Source organism: Narcine bancroftii, chromosome 2 (assembly GCF_036971445.1).
Source record: "Narcine bancroftii isolate sNarBan1 chromosome 2, sNarBan1.hap1, whole genome shotgun sequence".
Lineage (NCBI taxonomy): Eukaryota > Metazoa > Chordata > Chondrichthyes > Torpediniformes > Narcinidae > Narcine > Narcine bancroftii.
The window spans coordinates 187,708,934-187,731,524 of record NC_091470.1 but is presented as its reverse complement, the minus strand read 5'-3'; the positions used below and the strand labels follow the sequence as shown (position 1 = coordinate 187,731,524).

Here is a 22,591-nt window from a genome sequence, read left to right as displayed (position 1 = left end):
TCTCTCGGTTCGCTCTGGTGGATATCTCCGTGTCCGCAGCTAGGAAGTTGATTGTGATCGTTTTTTTATTGAAGATCTTCCTTTGTTTGGAGGTGGGTAGGGGAGAAGGGACGGTGTTAGAGGGGTGGTTGAGGGATTTTGGGATGGATGGGTTTATTTAATCATGTGTTTATATCAATATTATAATCAATGTTATGTAATTTAAAATTCTAAATAAAATATTTTTAAAAAGTTGTCATTGGCCCATTTCCTCTGGAGTTCTGAAACTGGGCACATAATGAGTCAATGAGGGACGATTGAAACAGAGGTTTTCAAACTTTTTCTTTCCACACACATCCCACCTTAAGCAATCCCTTACTAATCACAGAGCACCGATGGTAGAGGGATTACTTAAAAGTGGGATGTGAGTGGGAAGAAAAAGGTTGGTCTAAATGCTTTTACTCTGTGGAGTTTTCTGCCAAAGGAGGCTGCCTCATTAAATCTATTTCAGGCACAGTTTGGGAGATTTTTGCACAGTAGGAGAAATAAGGAGCCAAGATCTTATTGGGTGATGGAGAAGACTCAAGCCAGTTTGCTGACCCCCTGCTCCTGAGAATCACAGAACGGTCGAACACCACGGCACTGAAACACACCTTTCAGCCTATCTAGTCAGACCATTATTCTGTCTAGTCCCAATGACCTGCACCTGGACCATAGCCCTCCATTTCCCTCCCATCCATGGACCTGTCCTTAAATGTCAAAATTGAGCCCGCATTCACCACTTCAGCTGGCAGCTCGTTCCACACCCTCACCACTTTCTGCGTGAACAAGATCCCCCAAATATTCCCTTTAAACACTTCCCCTTTCGCTCTTAACATATCCTCTGGCTTTTGTCTCAACCAACCTCAGTGTAAAAACCTGCTGGCATTTACTCTATTTCTATCCCTGATCATTTTGCATACCTTTATCCATTCTCCCCTCGTCCTTCTCCATGTCCTAACCTGTAACTCAGTTCCTCAAGTCAGCCAATATCCTAGTGAATCTTCTCCGCACGCTTTCAATCTCACTGATCTCTTTCCTGGAATTAGGTCACGAAAATTGCATGCAGTACGCCACTTTCAGGGAATGATGTATCTGTATTCCCAGATCCCTCTGTTCCACTGCACTCCTGAGTGCCTGACCATTTACTGTGTATGTCCTTTCTCAGTTTGTCCTTCCATAATGCATCACCTCACACAAATTCCATCTGCCATTTTGCTGATCATTTGTCCAGCTGGTCCAGATCCCACTGCGAGTTTTGAAACCTTTCCTCACAGTCCACGATGCCTCCAATCTTAGTGTAATCTACAAACCTGTTGATTCCAATTTCCCAGATTATCATCCAGATCACTGATAGAGACAACAAACAACAATGGTCCCAGCACCAATCCCTGAGCCCTGTGGGCCTCCAGTCAGAGAGACAAACATCTACTACCGCTCTCTGCCTTCCCCTGTGAAGACAATGTCTTATCCAATTAAAGCCCTCATTCTAAATACCGAGTGGCTGAACCTTCTTGGCTGACCTCCCAAATGCGGGGCCTTGTCAAAAGCCTTACTAAAGTCTACATGGACAACTTCCACAGCTTTTTCTTCATCAACTTTCCTGGTAACCTTCGGGAAAAAAACTCTAAAAGATTGCTTCAACACGACCTACCACGCTCAAAGTTGACTCTCCCTAATCAGACCCCATCCCTCTAAATACTTGTATATCTTCTAGTAACTTACTCACCACTGACACCAGGCTCACTGGCCGATAACTTTGAGGATTATTCCTGGAGCTACTTTTTAAATAACAGAACTATATTAGCTATCCTTCAATCCTTGCCTGCGGCTAAAGATGTCACAAAATATACCTGCCAGAGCCAGAAGAAACCATGCCCATAACGAGTCAATGAGGGATGATTAAAACTTCCCACCCACAGACCACCTTAAGGAATTCCATAGAGCACCGACGGCATAGGGATTAGTTAAGGTGGTCTATGAGCGGAAAGAAAAAGGTTGCGAATCACTGTTTTAATCGTCCCTCATTGACTCGTTATGTGCATGGTTTCAGAACTCCAAAGGAAATGGGCCAATGCCAATTTTTCTCAAGCAAAATATTTCAGTAACAATTCAGTCTAGAGCAGTGGTTCTCAGCCTTTCCTTCCCACCCGCATCCCACCTTAAGCAATCCCTTACTAATCACAGAGCATTGATGGCATAGGAATTACTTAAAGCGGGACGTGAGTGGAAAGAAAAAGGTTGAGAACCACTGACTGTAGAGGCTCTGAGAGCTCAGTGGTTAGAGCACTGGCCTTGTAAACCAGGGGTTGTGAGTTCATTGTGGCCTCATTTCTGTGAAGGGGCACAGGATAAAGTGGCGACTCTGACTTCCTTACAATAGACAAAATCACAGAATTTCATGTATGCTACATTATAGGTGATGCCGGTAGAGGACCCATGATTCGGAGCCAAACAGGAGTGTGGGTATGACAACGGCTCTGTATACGCTAAACTTTGTGAGGTTTTTCAGATGGTTGTTTTTCCAGACTCTTGTGTAGTCTTCCAAAGGCGCTATTTGCCTTGGCGAGTCTGTTGTCTATCTCGTTGTCGATCCTTGCATCCAATGAAATGGTGCAGCTGAGATAGGTTAACTGGTTGACCGTTTTGAGTTTTGTGTGCCCGATGGAGATGTGGGGGGGCTGGTAGTCATGGTGGGGAGCTGGCTGATGGAGGACCTCAGTTTTCTTCAGGCTGACTTCCAGGCCAAACATTTTGGCAGTTTCCGCAAAACAGGACGTCAAGTGCTGAAGAGCTGGCTCTGAATGGGCAACTAAAGCGGCATCGTCTGCAAAGAGTAGTTCACGGACAAGTTGCTCTTGTGTCTTGGTGTGAGCTTGCAGGCGCCTCAGATTGAAGAGACTGCCATCCGTGCGGTACCGGATGTCAACAGTGTCTTCATTGTTGAGGTCTTTCATGGCTTGTTTCAGCATCATGCTGAAGAAGATTGAAAAGAGGGTTGGTGCGAGAATGCAGCCTTGCTTCACGCCATTGTTAATAGAGAAGCGTTCAGAGAGCTCATTGCTGTATCTGACCCGACCTTGTTGGTTTTCGTGCAGTTGGATAGCCATGTTGAGGAACTTTGGGGGGCATCCGAGGCGCTCTAGTATTTGCCAAAGCCCTTTCCTACTCACAGTGTCGAAGGCTTTGGTGAGGTCAACAAAGGTAATGTAGAGTCCTTTGTTTTGTTCTCTGCACTTTTCTTGGAGCTGTCTGAGGGCAAAGACCATGTCAGTAGTTCCTGTGTTTGTGCGAAAGCCGCACTGTGATTCTGGGAGGACATTTTCGGCGACACTAGGTATTATTCTATTTAGGAGAATCCTAGCGAAGATTTTGCCTGCAATGGAGAGCAGCGTGATTCTCCTGTAGTTTGAGCAGTCTGATTTTTCGCCTTTGTTTTTGCACAGGCTGATGATGATGGCATCACGAACGTCCTGAGGCAGCTTTCCTTGGTCCCAGCAGAGCTTGAAAAACTCATGCAGTTTGGCATGCAGAGTCTATTTTTATTTCTATGTTCTCTATAGTGGGGAGGGTTCTGCCTGTGCTGTGCTGGGCTGTGTTCACCACCTTTTGCAGGGCTTTCCACTCAGAGGCATTGATGCTCCCCATGAGGCAGCTGGCCAGCACGCTTCCAAGGTTAATCAGAGTCCTGTCTCTTCCCAGATTTTAGGCAGGGTTGGGTTCCGGAAGTTGGAACGTTGGTGGACTGCACGCTTGTGGAGGATGCAGTTGGCAAAGGGAGTTCCCCTGGTTCCGTGATCCAGACGGATACTCTCCTTTTGCTCCGTGAAGTGTCCAACCGGAAGGTGAAAGGGGATCCCTCCTCTGAACGAGACCTGCCGGCTGAGGTGAAGTCTGCTGTGCTCCTGAATGTCTTTGGTAAGATCCCAGGAATTCTAAAGTGTGTGGGAAATGGGGTTGGAAGGAAAGATTCATCCCCAGAGCAGGGGTCTGCGGAATGGGGCAATACATTCCCTCACTAGAGGCGCTCAAAATGGCAGTGGTGCTGTGCACTGGGTTCAATTACGATACTCATCTCACTGTGTAGCTTTCCCCTGGCTTCTCCGATCAAGGAGATGGGGAAGGGTGTAGGGGACTGAGGGTGTTCCAGAGATAGGGAGAGGTGTAGGGACTGAGGGGGGGTTACAGAGGTAGGGAGGGGTGTAGGGGACGGAGCGTGTTCCAGAGGTAGAGAGGGGTGTAGGGGACGGAGCGTGTTCCAGAGGTAGGGAGGGGTGTAGGGGACGGAGCGTGTTCCAGAGGTAGGGAGGGGTGTAGGGGACTGAGGGGGTTATAGAGATAGGGAGGGGTGTAGGGGACGGAGCGTGTTCCTGAGGTAGGGAGAGGTGTAGGGGACGGAGTATGTTCCAGAGGCAGGGAGGGGTGTAGGGGACTGAGGGTGTTACAAAGGCAGGGAGGGGTGTAGGGAACTGAGGGTGTTACAAAGGCAGGGAGGGGAGTAGGGAACTGAGGGCGTTACAAAGGCAGGGAGGGGTGTAGGGGACTGAGGGTGTTACAGAGGTAGGGAGGGGTGTAGGGGATGGAGATTGTTACAGAGGTAGGGAGGGGTGTAGGAGAGTGAGGGTGTTACAGAGGTAGGGAGGGGTGTAGGGGACCGAGGGGGTTACAGAGAAAGGGAGGGGTGTAGAAGACTGAGGGGGTTACAGAGATAGGGAGGGGTACAGGGGACGGAGGGTGTTACAGAGGTAGGGAGGGGTGCAGGGGATGGAGGGTGTTACAGAGGTAGGGAGGGGTGTAGGAAAGTGAGGGTATTATGGAGGTAGGGAGGGGTGTAGGAGAGTGAAGGTGTTCCAGAGGCAGGGAAGGGTGTAGGGGACTGAAGGTGTTACAGAGGAAGGGGCAGCAGGGCTCCCCAAGAAGGTTGACGAGTGCAAGGCTAATCCGCCGCATTGTGACAACCTTTAAGGGCGCTAAGTCAAATATATTTCAGGCCGCTTAACTCTCACGCCTGCGCCCACTGACCTCCAAAGTGCAAACCGTTCATGCATGTGCCAACTGAAGACTCGCAAGTGCACAGGAATCAAGATGGCCACACCCAGCTTGCAGACCCCAGGATGCCGACTAACAAGTGCGCACGTCCTTTCAATATGCCCAATCCTTTGATCCGAATTATGATCATGTCGTGGAGTACCTGTCTATAAATTATTATAATTTAAATTATAACGGTAACAGTCCCTTATATTTATTTAAATTATATCAGTATTACTATAGGTTGTACGTAATCCAGAGAAAAGCTTTTTGGTCAGGAGGTACAGTCCCGGGTTTGAATCTGGCGCTGTCTTCTTTTTATCATCTGGCCGTGTCTAAGTGGGTTTTTCCCCAAGTGCCCCGGTGTCCTCCCAGTCTCCAAAGAACACGGGGTTGATTGGACGGCATGAATTTAAATGTCTGGTACCCTCCCATGGGGCGGCAATGACACCAACCTCTCTGGTTTCAATTTGGCCCCTCGCCTGTCTCTTATCCCATCCCTCTCTCCTTTTCTCCAACCCATCCCCTCTCCATTCAGATCCCCCCTCTCCCGCCCCTATCGCTTCTCAGCTTTTTTCTCCTCTACCCTCCCACCCACCTCCACCTCTTGCCAGAGGGCCTGTGCCCCTCCCTCCACACCAGGTTATTCGGCCGCCAGACTGCTTTTTGCACATGGATTGACGAAGGTCCCAGGCTTGAAACGTTGGTTACGTATAGAACATAGAACTACAGCCCCAGTACAGGCCCTTCAGCCCTCAATGTTGTGCTGACCCATATACAAAAAGTACTAAACCCTCCCTACCCCATAACTCTCTATTTTTCTTTCATCCACATGCCTAAGAGACTCTTAAATGCTTCTCTGATGTTCCAGCCTCCACCACCATCCCCCATCAAGGCATTCCAGGCCCCCACAACTCGGTGTTTAAGAAAAAACCATGCCCCTGACATCGCCCCTAAACTTCCCTCCCTTCACTTTGTACAGACGTCCTCTGGTGTTTGCTGGTCCTGCCCCAGGAAACAGCCACCCTCTCGATGCCTCTCATAACCTCGCAGACCTTCACCAAGTCTCCTCTTATCCTTCTACACTCCAGAGAGAAAAGCCTCACCTTGCCTCATAAAGACACGTTCTCCAATCCAGGCAACACCCTGATAAATTTGCTCTGCAATTAATAATGATTTGGATTGTGGTATGAATGGTTTTGTGGCCAAATATGCGGATGACACCAAGATTGGTGGCGGAGCAGGAAGTGTAGTAGAAACTGTAAAGTTGCAGAAGGTTATAGAGAGATTAGAAGACTGGGCAAAAATATGGCAGATGAGATTTAACATAGAGAGATGTACATTTTGGCAGTGGAAACAAACAGGCAGAATACTGTTTGAATGGGGTGAAAATTCAGACCTCGGATGTCCAAAGGGACCTGGGTGTCCTCATGCAGGGAAACCTAAAAGTTAATGACCAGGTGGGATCGTCAGTGAAGAAAGCGAATTCTATGTTGGCGTTCACTTCAAGGGGAATAGTGTATAAAAGTAAAGAGGTGTTGATGAAGTTCTATGGGGCCCTGGTGAGGCCTTATTTGGAGAACTGTATGCAGTTTTGGGCCCTCTATCTTAGAAAGGATGTGATGTTGTTGGAGAGGAGATTTACCAGGATGATTCCCGGAATGCAAGGGCTAATATACGAAGTGCATTTGGCAGCTCTTGGGTTGTATTCATTGGAGTCTAGGAGAACGAGACAAGGTCTCATTGAGGCTTTTCGAATTTTGAAAGGTTTCGATAATGGATGCGGGTAAGATGTTTCCCTTGGTGGGTGAATCAAGGACAAGGGGGGGTCATAGTCTGAAAATGAGAGGTTATCCATTTAACACAGAGATTAGGAAGAACTTCTTTAGCCAGAGGGTCGTGGATCCATGGAACTCGCTGCTGCATACAGCAGTAGAGCCAGATCACTGGGAGTATTTTGAACAAGAAATACACAAGTATCTCATTAGTGAGGGCATCAAGGGATATGGGGACAAGGCCAGAAACTGGAACTAGTGCAGAGTAGCTGAGTGTAGATTTACGGAACAGACTCGTTGGGCCTAGTTGGGCCAACTTTCTCTCCCTCTGTCTTGTGAATCTTGTGACCCTCTCCAAAGCTTCCATGACCTTCCTATAATGAGGTGATCAGAACTGGACACAATACTCCCAAGCGTGGCCTCGCCAGAGATTGGTGGAGTCGCGACGTGACCTCTTGACTCCTGAACTCAGTCCCCCCATTAATGAAGCCCAGCATCCCATCGGCCTTCTTAACTATCCTATCAGCCTGTACGGTGACCTTGAGGGATGTAGGGATTTGAACCCTCTCCATTACATAAATTATGCTGTGTGTCTTGCTCCAGTCAGAGTGCCTGCAGATTTTGTTGTTTGACAAGGGGCTGCATGGTTGCCGTAGCGGTTAGCACTATTACAGCGCCAGCGATCGGGACTGGGGTTCGAATACCATCGCTGTCTGTAAGGAGTTTGCATGTTCTCCCCGTGACTGTGTGGGTTTCCAGTTTCCTCCCACCCTCAAAACTTAATGGGGGCTGTAGGCCAATTGGATGTGATTGTGCGCCACAGACTCGTGGGTCTGTTACCGTGCTGCGGATCTAAATGTACCTTGCCTGTCTGTGCAGATGACTCGCGGGTCATAGCACACCCTAGCTTCCGCCAGCCCAGGGGTGTGAGGCCAAAGCCAAGATGTGAGATCAACAGATACACGCCCCAGGAAGCGGCAGTGCCCTGGGGCTCCCAGCTGACCAAGGAGGAAAAGACCCCTGCCTACCAATCCAGACTTTGGTTCAGCACCTACCTGCAGAGCCCAGACCGCACCTTCAGTGTGACCAGCCTGCATCGGGTGCTGTCGGGACCCAGGGGAGAGGAGGACGCAGCGCCCTACCAGACCTCAGGTAACCCCAGACCCAGCACTGTCCCGCCCGCCGAGTTGGCTCCATTTGCGTGAGCCCTGGGGGCAGGTGGGGGGGGCAAGCAGGGTGTGGAGGGTGGCTTTCCCTCCTTCCCTCCGCACTTGGTCTGATGTTGAGGGAGCTCCCCACTGTGGGGGGGGACGGACAGTGAGGGAGCTCTTGACTATGGGAGGGGCAGTGAGAGAGCAGCCCCCTGTGGGAGGGGCAGTGAGGGAGCAGCCCCCTGTGGGAGGGGCAGTGAGGGAGCAGCCCCCTGTGGGAGGGGCAGTGAGGGAGCAGCCCCCTGTGGGAGGGGCAGTGAGGGAGCAGCCCCCTGTGGGAGGGGCAGTGAGGGAGCAGCCCCCTGTGGGAGGGGCAGTGAGGGAGCAGCCCCCTGTGGGAGGGGCAGTGAGGGAGCAGCCCCCTGTGGGAGGGGCAGTGCGGGTGGCTCCCACTGTAGGAGTGAAGTGCCAGTTGATGAAGTAGACAAGGACGATGTGGTTAAACAATAATCATGGCTTTTATTGGCAGAAACTCGTGGTACAATAATGAAAGACAATAGATGCATATACAGTTATACCCAAGGGGAGTGTCCTTGATAGTCGAGATAATACACAGCCAATGTTAATACAGCAAGGCTTGCCAGAGGGGAGACAGGCAGCTTGGCAGACATTCACCACAGGGAGACATGGTGAGAGAGTTCCCAACTGTGGGGGGGGGGGGGAAACAGTGAGGGAGCTCCCCACTGCAGGAGAGCTTTATGTCAGATATCACGGGTGGAAGGGTGGGTGACTTGTACCCGGGATTTGTGCCTCGGAAGGGGTCTGTACCTGCCGTACCTCCCCCCCACCCCCTCCCGCCCAATCGCAGATCACACTCACCTCCCCTGTTCTCTCTCCCTCAGTGGTCCTGAACGTCTTCACCCGCACATCGGTGGTCCGTGCCAGACTGGGCCAGGATGTGGTACTGGACTGTGGCTTCACGCTGGACCGTACCACAGGCTTCGGGGTGGAGTGGCGTTACCAGTTCCAAGGCAGCGGGCACCTGGTCTACGCATACCATGGGCCACAGGACCGGGTCTACGCAGCTCAGGAGGGCACTGAGCTCTTCCTTGACCGTCTACACAGCCGAGGGAACGCCTCACTGTTGATGCGCCGTGTGGACGTGCGATCTAAGGGGACATACATCTGCACCCTGTACATTTCCAACTTCCAGATCCAGCAGGCTATCACCCTGGAGATATTGGGTAGGTTTTCCCTTCAATCCATCGAACACATGCTGGCTCCTGCTCCATTACAACGTACAGGAGCAGAAGTTGGGCCTGCCCCGCCATTCTAATCATGAGAGGATCCATCCCCTCAGCCCCGCTCCCCGGCTTTCTCTCCCTGATGCCTTGACTCATCAATCTCTGCCTTAAATATCTCACTGTTTGTGGCAACACTCCACAACCCTCTGACTGAAAAAATGTCTCCGCATCTCTGCTTTAAACTGATGTTACGCCCTCTCATCCATGACTTGCCCGCCGTGGGAAACGTCTACTCTGTCCAGCAATTGAGATACCTCCACGAGGTTCCCCACCACCCTTCTGTACTCCCAACGAGTGCTTTCAATCCTGATATCATTCTAGTAAATCTCTGAATGCTCCCCAATGCCAGCACAACTCTTCTCAGATACAGCGTCCAAAACTGTCTTGCCAGTGCTTCGTCGAGACTCCACATCATCTCCCTGCTTTTGTAGGCCATCCCTCTGGAACTGAACGCCAACATTGCATTCGCCTTCTGTAGAGCTCGTCGAAAGAACCAAAGACTTGTTGATCCAAACCAAGGCTTTTATTAGTAAAAGGCAGGAGCTCTTCACAGGTGGCCAACCAGTCCAGAATGATCCGACCTGGCTAGGGACACAATCCTTTAAGGCCCAGACAATAGGCGTGACTTAGCTCTCAGCCAATCGCTGTAAGCACAGTCATTACATACTCTAGATACTGTAACTATATACATTGGTGATAGGTCTGTACTATCACACCTTCTCCCCCACCGACTCAACCTGCAGGTTAACCTTTCAGGGCCTTCCTGCATGAAGGCGCCCAAATCTCTGCATCTCGGAATTTTGAATTTTCTCCCCATTTAAATAATCCCGTCTGTTTCTTCTGCCAAAGGGCATGACCATACTCTTTCCAACAATGTATATCATCTGCCCCCACTCCCCCCCCCCACTCTTTAATCTATCCAAGTCTCTCTATCCCATCAACCTCCGCAGCCCTGCCAGTCTCACCACCAACCCCCCCCCCAGCATGTGATTGGCTCCCTGGCATTGAATCCCAGACCCCGCCCTCTGGGGAGAACAGTCTCTTCTCACCCCCCCCCACACCATATCCTTCACTTTGAAACTTTTTGCATCCCCCCACACCCCCCAGTCCATGAACCTTCAACAAGTGGACGTGTCTTCCCTCCATGATCCTGTCCAACTCTGCTGCGGCCCAACCACGTTCAGTGAGGGCTCTCATCATTCCCCCCCCCCCTGCACACACAACCAGCCTCTGAACGCGCTCTCTCTCTCTCTCTCTCTCTCGCTAACACACGTGGGCGCACACAGACCCATATGCACATGCATGTGCTCTCACACACGCCACATACACCCATACACACATATATGCGCTGGCGCACACGCACATGCAATCGCACACACCACACACACCCATACGCACATGCACATGCCAACACACACACACATGTGCTCGCATACGCATTCACACATTCAAATACGCGCGCACACTCAAACACATGCACATAAACGCCCACACCCAACTGTAGATTGGAAGGTTCAAGGGTTCCTTTTATTGCCACATAATAATGCTTTGAAAATGTAATATATGTGATGTACTTCAGCATCTGCCTGTCGTAAGGCAAACAGAGAGTCGCCTGGCGCCCCAATAGGAGAAAGGGGCAACATACTCACGTATATTGGGGACATGCACATGCACTCCTGTAAATACATGCACCCACGCCTGCAGACACGCAAACTACACATGCCCATAGGTACGTACATGCATCCAAGTGTCCATGGACAGACAGACACAAAACCTTTGTCCTGAAAGCACACACATGTCCATAGATACACACACGTCTATCGACACACAAGTCCGTAAATACACACACAGGCACACACACAGGCACACACACAGGCACACACAGACACAGACACAGACAGACACAGACAGACACAGACACAGACAGACACAGACAGACACAGACAGACACAGACACACACAGACACACACAGACACAGACAGACACACACAGACACAGACACAGACACACACAGACACAGACACAGACACAGACACACACAGACACAGACACACACAGACACAGACACACACAGACACACACACACACACACACACACACACAGACAGAGACACAGACACAGGCACAGACAGACACAGACACAGGCACAGACAGACACAGACCGACACAGACAGACACAGACCGACACCGACAGACAGACAGACCGACACCGACAGACAGACAGACCGACACCGACAGACAGACAGACCGACACCGACAGACAGACAGACCGACACCGACAGACAGACAGACCGACACCGACAGACAGACAGACCGACACCGACAGACAGACAGACCGACACCGACAGACAGACAGACCGACACCGACAGACAGACAGACCGACACCGACAGACAGACAGACCGACACCGACAGACAGACAGACCGACACCGACAGACAGACAGACCGAAACCGACAGACAGACAGACCGACACCGACAGACAGACAGACCGACACCGACAGACAGACAGACCGACACCGACAGACAGACAGACCGACACCGACAGACAGACAGACCGACACCGACAGACAGACAGACCGACACCGACAGACAGACAGACCGACACCGACAGACAGACAGACCGACACCGACAGACAGACAGACCGACACCGACAGACAGACAGACCGACACCGACAGACAGACAGACCGACACCGACAGACAGACAGACCGACACCGACAGACAGACAGACCGACACCGACAGACAGACAGACCGACACCGACAGACCGACACCGACAGACCGACACCGACAGACCGACACCGACAGACCGACACCGACAGACCGACACCGACAGACCGACACCGACAGACCGACACCGAGACACCGACACCGAGACACCGACACCGAGACACCGACAGACCGACACCGACAGACCGACACACCGACAGACCGACACACCGACAGACCGACAGACCGACACACCGACAGACCGACAGACCGACAGACCGACAGACCGACAGACCGACAGACCGACAGACCGACAGACCGACAGACCGACAGACCGACAGACCGACAGACCGACAGACCGACAGACCGACACACCGACAGACCGACACCGACAGACCGACACCGACAGACCGACACCGACAGACCGACACCGACAGACCGACACCGACAGACCGACACCGACAGACCGACACCGACAGACCGACACCGACAGACCGACACCGACAGACCGACACCGACAGACCGACACCGACAGACCGACACCGACAGACCGACACCGACAGACCGACACCGACAGACCGACACCGACAGACCGACACCGACAGACCGACACCGACAGACCGACACCGAGAGACCGACACCGAGAGACCGACACCGAGAGACCGACACCGAGAGACCGACACCGACAGACCGACACCGACAGACCGACACCGACAGACCGACACCGACAGACCGACACCGACAGACCGACACCGACAGACCGACACCGACAGACCGACACCGACAGACCGACACCGACAGACCGACACCGACAGACCGACACCGACAGACCGACACCGACAGACCGACACCGACAGACCGCCACCGACAGACCGACACCGACAGACCGCCACCGACAGACCGACACCGACAGACCGACACCGACAGACCGACACCGACAGACCGACAGACCGACAGACCGACAGACCGACAGACCGACGCCGACAGACCGACGCCGACAGACCGACGCCGACAGACCGACGCCGACAGACCGACGCCGACAGACCGACGCCGACAGACCGACGCCGACAGACCGACGCCGACAGACCGACGCCGACAGACCGACGCCGACAGACCGACGCCGACAGACCGACGCCGACAGACCGACGCCGACAGACCGACGCCGACAGACCGACGCCGACAGACCGACGCCGACAGACCGACGCCGACAGACCGACGCCGACAGACCGACGCCGACAGACCGACGCCGACAGACCGACGCCGACAGACCGACGCCGACAGACCGACGCCGACAGACCGACGCCGACAGACCGACGCCGACAGACCGACGCCGACAGACCGACGCCGACAGACCGACGCCGACAGACCGACGCCGACAGACCGACGCCGACAGACCGACGCCGACAGACCGACGCCGACAGACCGACGCCGACAGACCGACGCCGACAGACCGACGCCGACAGACCGACGCCGACAGACCGACGCCGACAGACCGACGCCGACAGACCGACGCCGACAGACCGACGCCGACAGACCGACGCCGACAGACCGACGCCGACAGACCGACGCCGACAGACCGACGCCGACAGACCGACGCCGACAGACCGACGCCGACAGACCGACGCCGACAGACCGACGCCGACAGACCGACGCCGACAGACCGACGCCGACAGACCGACGCCGACAGACCGACGCCGACAGACCGACGCCGACAGACCGACGCCGACAGACCGACGCCGACAGACCGACGCCGACAGACCGACGCCGACAGACCGACGCCGACAGACCGACGCCGACAGACCGACGCCGACAGACCGACGCCGACAGACCGACGCCGACAGACCGACGCCGACAGACCGACGCCGACAGACCGACGCCGACAGACCGACGCCGACAGACCGACGCCGACAGACCGACGCCGACAGACCGACGCCGACAGACCGACGCCGACAGACCGACGCCGACAGACCGACGCCGACAGACCGACGCCGACAGACCGACGCCGACAGACCGACGCCGACAGACCGACGCCGACAGACCGACGCCGACAGACCGACGCCGACAGACCGACGCCGACAGACCGACGCCGACAGACCGACGCCGACAGACCGACGCCGACAGACCGACGCCGACAGACCGACGCCGACAGACCGACGCCGACAGACCGACGCCGACAGACCGACGCCGACAGACCGACGCCGACAGACCGACGCCGACAGACCGACGCCGACAGACCGACGCCGACAGACCGACGCCGACAGACCGACGCCGACAGACCGACGCCGACAGACCGACGCCGACAGACCGACGCCGACAGACCGACGCCGACAGACCGACGCCGACAGACCGACGCCGACAGACCGACGCCGACAGACCGACGCCGACAGACCGACGCCGACAGACCGACGCCGACAGACCGACGCCGACAGACCGACGCCGACAGACCGACGCCGACAGACCGACGCCGACAGACCGACGCCGACAGACCGACGCCGACAGACCGACGCCGACAGACCGACGCCGACAGACCGACGCCGACAGACCGACGCCGACAGACCGACGCCGACAGACCGACGCCGACAGACCGACGCCGACAGACCGACGCCGACAGACCGACGCCGACAGACCGACGCCGACAGACCGACGCCGACAGACCGACGCCGACAGACCGACGCCGACAGACCGACGCCGACAGACCGACAGACCGACAGACCGACAGACCGACAGACCGACAGACCGACAGACCGACAGACCGACAGACCGACAGACCGACAGACCGACAGACCGACAGACCGACAGACCGACACCGACAGACCGACACCGACAGACCGACACCGACAGACCGACACCGACAGACCGACACCGACAGACCGACACCGACAGACCGACACCGACAGACCGACACCGACAGACCGACACCGACAGACCGACACCGACAGACCGACACCGACAGACCGACACCGACAGACAGACACCATGATGGTCCATCATTTCCCCCCCCCCCACCCCCCCACCCCTCCCCTCCCCTCCCCCACCCCCCCACCCCTCCCTTCCCCCCCCCCACCCCTCCCCTCCCCCACGCCCCCCCCCCCCTCGCGCTGCCTAGGACCAGGGTGTGGTAACAAGACAGGCTCTCTGCAGTCCTGCTGGGACTTTATGGCCAGCCTGCGTGGGAACAGCCCGCTGACACTGTGGGACCTCTGGGCAAGGGAGAGGGGGCCAGACTGTGGGTTACAGCCAATGGGACCTACCCAGCAGCATTGGAGGGGGGGTGGGGGGAAGCCAGAAGTTTCACTGCTGTCTCCTGCTGGTCTCTGCAGAGCCACCGAAACTTGTGCTGAAGCCGGACCCCCTGTATCTCAGCCCGAGTGAAGCCCAGAACATCCTATGTGAGGTGGCCAACTACTACCCACTGGATGTCACCGTGACCTGGACACGCAGGATCCCTGGAAATAGCAGCGCTGAGCTCCTCCCCAACAGCTGGCAGAGCGGGCACCAGCAAAACAGTGACGGGACATTCAACTTGACCAGCGGGATCACCGTGACACCGACCATGGCCGATCACGGTACCGTCTACACATGTCACGTCGATCATGTGTCCCTGAAGGGAGGGGTCAGGAGGAGCCTGACCTTGAAGGTGGCAGGTAAAGAGGGCGACTCATGGATCAACTCGCCTTCAACCATGCAGAGTTCCCTCACCGCCCCTCCCACTGTGCAGGGCTCCTTCAATGCCCCTTCTAGTGCATGATCCCTCACTGGCCTTCCCGCTGCTCGGGGCTTCATCACCGCCCCTCCCACTGCGCAGGGCTCCCTCACCACCCCTACCACTATGCGGGGCTTCCTCACCGCTGCTCCCACACCGCGGGGCTCCCTCGCCACCTCTCCCACCGTGCGGAGCTCCCTCCCACTGTCAGGCACTGTCAGCCATTCGTGAAGATCGTTTCCTGACCTCTCAGGAACGTCCAATGCCTCTGTCCCAGGGAACCTGGCCACACTCCCCACGTTCCCACCATCCACACTTAACGCCCAGAGAGGTCTATCCACGATTTCAAACCTCCTCATCTCCACCCAGCCCATACCCCAAGTCCCTGGCCAGTCTTTAGACATCAGAGCCCCATCCTGTCCTGGCCAGTGCTCTGGAACTGAGCCTGTGCCGATGTCAGGGAGCTCACCTTCCTGATGTCTTTCCAGGAGTTTCATGGCCTTCGTTTGAAGAGGTAGTGGGGATGCTGATTTGTGCCTATTTTCTGCACGGAATCCTGAAACTGCTCCACTACTGGTTGTTGCCTGAGGGTAAGTGTCTCATGGTGGGCCAGGGCTGGGCGTAAAACTGTGACATGGAGACTGGGTGTAAAAACGGGCCACAGACTGGGCATAAACCGGGCAGGGGGACAAGGGGATCGGGGGTCAAACTGGGACAGGGAGACCGGGGGTCAAACCGGGGCAGGGAGACCGGGGGTCAAACCGGGGCAAAGAGACCGGGGGTCAAACCGGGGCTGGGAGACCGGGGGTCAGACCGGGGCAGGGAGACCGGGGGTCAGACCGGGGCAGGGAGACCGGGGGTCAGACCGGGGCAGGGAGACCGGGGGTCAGACCGGGGCAGGGAGACCGGGGGTCAGACCGGGGCAGGGGGACCGAGGGTCAGACCGGGGCAGGGGGACCGGGGGTCAGACCGGGGCAGGGAGACCGGGGGTCAGACCGGGGCAGGGAGACCGGGGGTCAGACCGGGGCAGGGAGACGGGGTCAAACCGGGGCAGGGGAACTGGGGGGTCAAACCGGGGCAGGGGAACTGGGGGGTCAGACCGGGGCAGGGGAACTGGGGGGTCAGACCGGGGCAGGGGGACTGAGAGTCGGGCCAGGGGTCGGGGCAGGGGTCGGGGCCGGGGCCGGGACCGGGGGGGTCGGGGCCGGGACCAGGGGGGTCGGGGCCGGGACCAGGGGGGTCGGGGCCGGGACCAGGGGGGCCGGGACCGGGACCAGGGGGGTCGGGGGCCGGGACCGGGACCAGGGGGGTCGGGGCCGGGGGCCGGGACCAGGGGGGTCGGGGCCGGGGCCGGGACCAGGGGGGTCGGGGCCGGGGCCGGGACCGGGGGGTCGGGGCCGGGGCCGGGACCGGGGGGTCGGGGCCGGGGCCGGGGACCGGGGGGTCGGGGCCGGGGCCGGGACCGGGGGGTCGGGGCCGGGGCCGGGACCGGGGGGCCGGGGCCGGGACCGGGGGGTCGGGGCCGGGACCGGGGGGTCGGGGCCGGGACCGGGGGGTTCGGACCGGGGCCAGGGGGGTCGGACCGGGCGGGGGGGGTCGGACCGGGGGGGGGGGGCGGCGGGGGGGGGGGAGGCCTCGACCGGGGGGGGGGAGCCGGTAAGTGTGGAGAGTGATGGTGGGCTCTCACTGGTTGCTGTACTTCATCTCCTTCCCTGCCCCTGGAATTGCCTCCCTCCCCGCCCCTGGAATTGCCTCCCTCCCCGCCCCTGGAATTGCCTCCCTCCCCGCCCCTGGAATTGCCTCCCTCCCCGCCCCTGGAATTGCCTCCCTCCCCGCCCCTGGAATTGCCTCCCTCCCCGCCCCTGGAATTGCCTCCCTCCCCGCCCCCTGGAATTGCCTCCTGCCCCAACACACCTCCCCCTCCCCTCCCTTGGAATCACCACCAGTTCCAATGCCTCTCCCCTCCTCTGGAATCCCCTCCAGCCCTAACACCCCTCCCCATCCCTGGAATCCCCTCCAGCCCCAATACCCCTCCCTATCTTTGGAATCCCCTCCATCTCTGGAACCCTCTCTAGCTCCTAAACCTTTCCCTATCTCTGGAATCCCTTACATCTCCTACAACCTTCCCTCTTTCTGTAATTCCACCCATGCCCTATCCTATCCTATCTCTTTAACTCCAATACCCCTCCCTATCTTTGGAATCCCCTCCTGCTCCTACCCCCTTCCATCTCTGGAACCCTCTCTAGCTCCTAAACCCTTCCCTATCTCTGGAATCCCTTCTATCTCCTACACCCTTCCCTCTTTCTGTAATTCCACCCTATCCTATCTCTTTAACCTGCTCCTCTTTGGAACTTCCCCGACTCCTCCCTACTTCTGTAAAACCCCCCATGCCCCAACCCATCTCTATAACCCAGCCCCAGGGCAGATGGATTCCCAATATAATTCTATAAAATGTTTAAAGAGTTATTAATTCCTCCTCTCCTGGCAGTAATGAACCAGGTAGAAGAAACACAAAAGTTGCCAGATTCATTTAAGACAGCAATAATTACAGTAATACCAAAGACGGGGAAGGATCCATTAACACCAGCATCATATAGACCATTATCTCTACATAATTCAGATTATAAGATAATAGCAAAATTATTAGCAAATAGATTGGCCGACTGTTTACCAAAAATAGTAAAGCAAAACCAAACTGGATTTATTAAGAAAAGACGAACAGCGGATAATGTCTGTAAATTTATTAATCTAATTCATACAGTTCAAGGAAATAAGAAACCAACAGTGGCTGTTGCTTTAGATTTTGAAAAAGCCTTTGAGAGAGTAGAGTGGAATTATATAAAGTATTACAGAAGTTCAGTCTACCAGAAAAATATATAAATTGGATTAAAGCATTGTATAATGGACCGTTGGCAAAAGTAGCAGTAAATGGATTTGTATCGAATTAAATTAAGTAGGTCAATTAGGCAGGGATGTCCATTATCCTCCTCATTGTTCGCCTTAGTAATAGAACCTTTGGCAGAACTGATAAGAATAGAAAATAAAATAAAAGGGATAAAAATAAAGGAGGAGGAGTATAAAATCAGTTTATTTGCAGATGACATCATAGTATAGCTGACAGAGCCAGAAATATCAATAAAAGAACTTTATGAGGAATATGGAGAAATATCGGGGTACAAGATCAATGCAAACAAAAGTGAAGCGATGCCAATGAGTAATGCGGATTATACAGAATTTTAAAAAGAATCACCATTTAAATGGCAAACACAAACAATCCGATACCTAGGGATCAGGTTAGATAATAATTTAAGGCACTTGTACAAACTAAATTATCAGCCACTAATAAATAAATTCCAGGAAGACTTAGAACATTGGAAAGAATTATCACTAATGTTGATAGGGAGGGTAAACTCCATTAAAATGAACATGTTCCCAAGGATACAATATTTATTTCAAACATTACCAATTCCCTTAACAGAATTCTTTTTTAATGAACTAAAGAGAATAATAAGGAAATTCTTGCGGAAAGAGAGGAAACCGAGGGTAGCATTAGATAAATTAACAGAGAGGTATAACCAAGGTGGTTTGCAGTTACCAAACTTTAGAAATTATTATAGAGCCGCACAATTAAGGTATTTATCAGATTTTTACCAGACAAGGGAAAAACCAGACTGGACTAAGATAGAACTAGATAAAATAGGGGAGAAGGTACCGGAATGTACATTTTATAAGTGGGATGAAAAGCTGATCCAATATAAAAGCTCACCAGTAATCCATCATTTACTTAATATATGGAAGAAGATCCACTTGGAAAGAAAAAAATCGAATTGCCAAATACCAAAATTATTATTGATGCAAAATCCACTAATCCCTTTTACAATAGATAACCTTTCCTTTAGAGAATGGGAGAGAAAAGGAATTAAAAGAATAGAAAATTGTTTTTTGGCAAATAATTTATTATCATTTGAACAAATGAAGTACAAATATGGAATAACTCATGGTACAATGTTTGCATACCACCAACTGAAAACCTACTTAAAGGACAAATTGGGAAGCAGACTGAGATTACCAGAAGGAAGCAGCTTTGAATATGTGATTACACACACAATGATAATTAAAAGATTTATAATGAACATGTACATCAAGCTACAAGATAAGAAAATGATGAAATAAACTATGAACCTAAGCAGAAGTGGGAAAAGGATTTAAACATAAAGATAAAAAATGAAGCATGGGAAAAGTTATGTTCTGGAACTATGAAGAAATCAATAAACACAAGGTTACGTATGATACACTATAATTGGTTACACAGGTTATATATCACGCTCCATACGTTAAATAAATGGGATCCAACATTATCAGATAGATGTTTTTTGCTGTAAGAAGGAAACGGGAACAACAGTACATGCAATTTGGGCATGTGAAAAAGTTTTGGGAAGATCTAAATCAGGTATTAAATAAAGTCACAAAAAAATAACATACCAAAAAATCCAGAGATCTTTCTTCTAAGTAATATAAGAAATAAGGAATTAGGCCTCAAATTGGATGAAGCACAAAAAAGATTTATTATGATGGCCTTAGCTGAAGCAAAAAATTGTATAAGGTCAACTTGGAAAATGGAAGAGAGCCTGAGAATACAGCAGTGGTACATGGAAATGAATAAATGTATTCCATTGGAAAAAATAACATATAATTTAAAAAATAAAGTCACATTGTTTGAACAAATTTGGGAACCGTACATGGAACATAACAGAGAGAGCTTGCCTATTAAACTTCCGACCCCTAAAATGAAAATGATAAAGAAGACAAAACAACTAGATTCAGTGTGTAACGACACATTTTTCTTGTTTATTTTCCTTTATGTGAAGATATTGTTTTATGGTTTTATTGTATTGTATATGTTGAATATTTATGGGTTTTGGAGGGGTGGTGGGAAGAGAGGAGGGAGGGAAAGGGGGGAAAAGGAGAAAATGCCACTGTGTATTTTTAATGAGAAACGTTTGTACATATTTTGGTTGATATGATTCACAGTGTGAAAAATAAAATATATATAACCCAGCCGCAACACAACATCATTGAATTCCACACTCCTCTCTCTCTTTCACTCACTTGGAGTCCCCCTTCTGCTGCTGGGTCCTGCCCCTCCCAGACCCCTCAGCCTCTTCCCCTTTCTGCTGCTGAACAAGGTGACCCTTGCCCCCCGGGAGCCTGCATCTGTGCAGATGCGACATGGTGTGTGATGATGTCCTGCACCGATGTCCAGGGGTAACAGCAGAGCGGTGGGTGGGCCCGGGAGAATTGTGTGGTGTCAGGGAGGGGAGGTGGGCACGGGTCACTCACTCTTTCCCCTTCTGTCCCCAGTTTCCCTGACGGAGTTGGGACGGAGAGGGAACGCAAGGTAAGTGGTCTGTTGCCAGATGGCTGGAGGGGTGCGTGATTTGGGCACTGCACCCCCTCCCTGTCCTTGCAGTGGGTGGGAACTTAGCTGACAGCGACGGGGATATAATTCCCGCTCCCAGCATTCACCGCCATCCATTCCGACGTGGGCATAACCAGCATTTATTTCCTAACCCAGCAGTTCTCAAATCTTTCTCCCCCACTCATATACAAACCCCTTACTTAATAGCACTTCTTACTACCCACAGAGCTTCTCTGCCATTGGTGCTCTATGGGTAGTAAGGTTGAGAATCACTGACTTAACCCTTATCCATAAAACACCTGCACAGAAACAGGCCCTTCAGACCTTCTAGTCTGTGCCGAACTATTATTCTGCCGAGTACCACTGACCTGCACCCAAACCATACCCCTCCCGTCCATGTCCCTGTCCAAATTTTTCTTCATTGTCAAAACTGAGCCCGCATTTACCACTTCACCTGTTCCACACTCCCACTGCTCCACACTCCACCGCTCTCAGTGTGAAGAAGTTCCCTCCCCCAACTCATGTACCCCCTAAACCTTTCCCCTTTCACCATGTAGCGCAACTGAGGGTGCTCAAGACGCTTTTATTTAGTAAGAATAACACACAGTAATCTTTGGACCGAACTGGGGTTTTGGCAGGGATCTGGGGTTTATATCGGGGATATGCTGGGGGGGGGGGGGGTGGTGGTGGAGGAACCAGTCCTTAAGATGTCACATCACTACGCACCCTTAGCCCTTATCCTCTGGTTTGTATCTCATCCACCCTCAGTGGTGTTACCACTGTGTGCTTATGGGCTGGGCCGCCCCCTGAACCTGTGACTCCTCCCATCCCCATAAAGGCTGTTGCACCCAAAGCCCCTCCCTCAGTACCAGATTGGAACCAGGCCAGCAACATGAAAGATATGGTGACCTCTAAAGGTGATTAAAGCCTATTAATCCCAGGTCTTTTTCTTATACGGTTGATTGGTAGCACAGTCCACCCCCTCATAATTTTAAATACCTCGATCAAAGTTCCCCTCATTTCTCTATGCTCCAGGGAATAAAGTCCTCACCTGTTTATCTGTTCCCCGTAACTCAGTTCTTGAAGTCTGCGCAACATCCTGGTAAATCTCTTCTGAGCTCCTTCAGGGTGGGATGGGAGGGGGAATCTGTGAGGGGGTGGCGCTCCCCTTTGGCCCTGTCAGGAGAAATGTTGTACATTTTTTTACATCAGGGAAACAGTGAGTCAAGGAGGAGGAAGGAGTGGGCGGGGGGGTGTTTCTAGGGGAGGGAGAGAGAGTTTCAGGGGAGGGGAGGGGGAGAGAAGAGAGTGTTTCAGGGGAATGTTTTTGGGGGAGATAGAGGAGTGGTTCGAGGCAAGGAGGGGAGAGTTTGAGATGGAGGGAGGGGTGCAGAGAGGGGAGTGTTTCAAGAAAGAGTTTCAGAGAGGGAAGGGAGCGTTCCAATGGAGAAAGGGGGAGGGTTTCAGGGTTGGGGGGAGGGGA

The 22,591-nt window shown here is 53.3% G+C and overlaps 2 protein-coding genes across 2 annotated transcripts in view; both read left to right on the top strand.

Annotated features, from left to right (window-relative positions):
• LOC138754790 (tapasin-like) overlaps positions 1-16,329 on the top strand; it is a 33,035-nt gene extending 16,706 nt beyond the window's left edge. Inside the window, exons 2-6 of the mRNA XM_069919609.1 lie at positions 3,721-3,936; positions 7,701-7,973; positions 8,875-9,216; positions 15,307-15,630; positions 16,178-16,329. Coding sequence (XP_069775710.1) covers positions 3,721-3,936; positions 7,701-7,973; positions 8,875-9,216; positions 15,307-15,630; positions 16,178-16,314 — 1,292 coding nt within the window. The 3' untranslated portion in view covers positions 16,315-16,329. The remainder of the gene's footprint in view (positions 1-3,720; positions 3,937-7,700; positions 7,974-8,874; positions 9,217-15,306; positions 15,631-16,177) is intronic.
• LOC138753021 (uncharacterized) overlaps positions 16,324-22,591 on the top strand; it is a 6,807-nt gene continuing 539 nt past the window's right edge. Inside the window, exons 1-3 of the mRNA XM_069915615.1 lie at positions 16,324-16,626; positions 16,668-17,345; positions 20,839-20,954. Coding sequence (XP_069771716.1) covers positions 16,324-16,626; positions 16,668-17,345; positions 20,839-20,954 — 1,097 coding nt within the window. The remainder of the gene's footprint in view (positions 16,627-16,667; positions 17,346-20,838; positions 20,955-22,591) is intronic.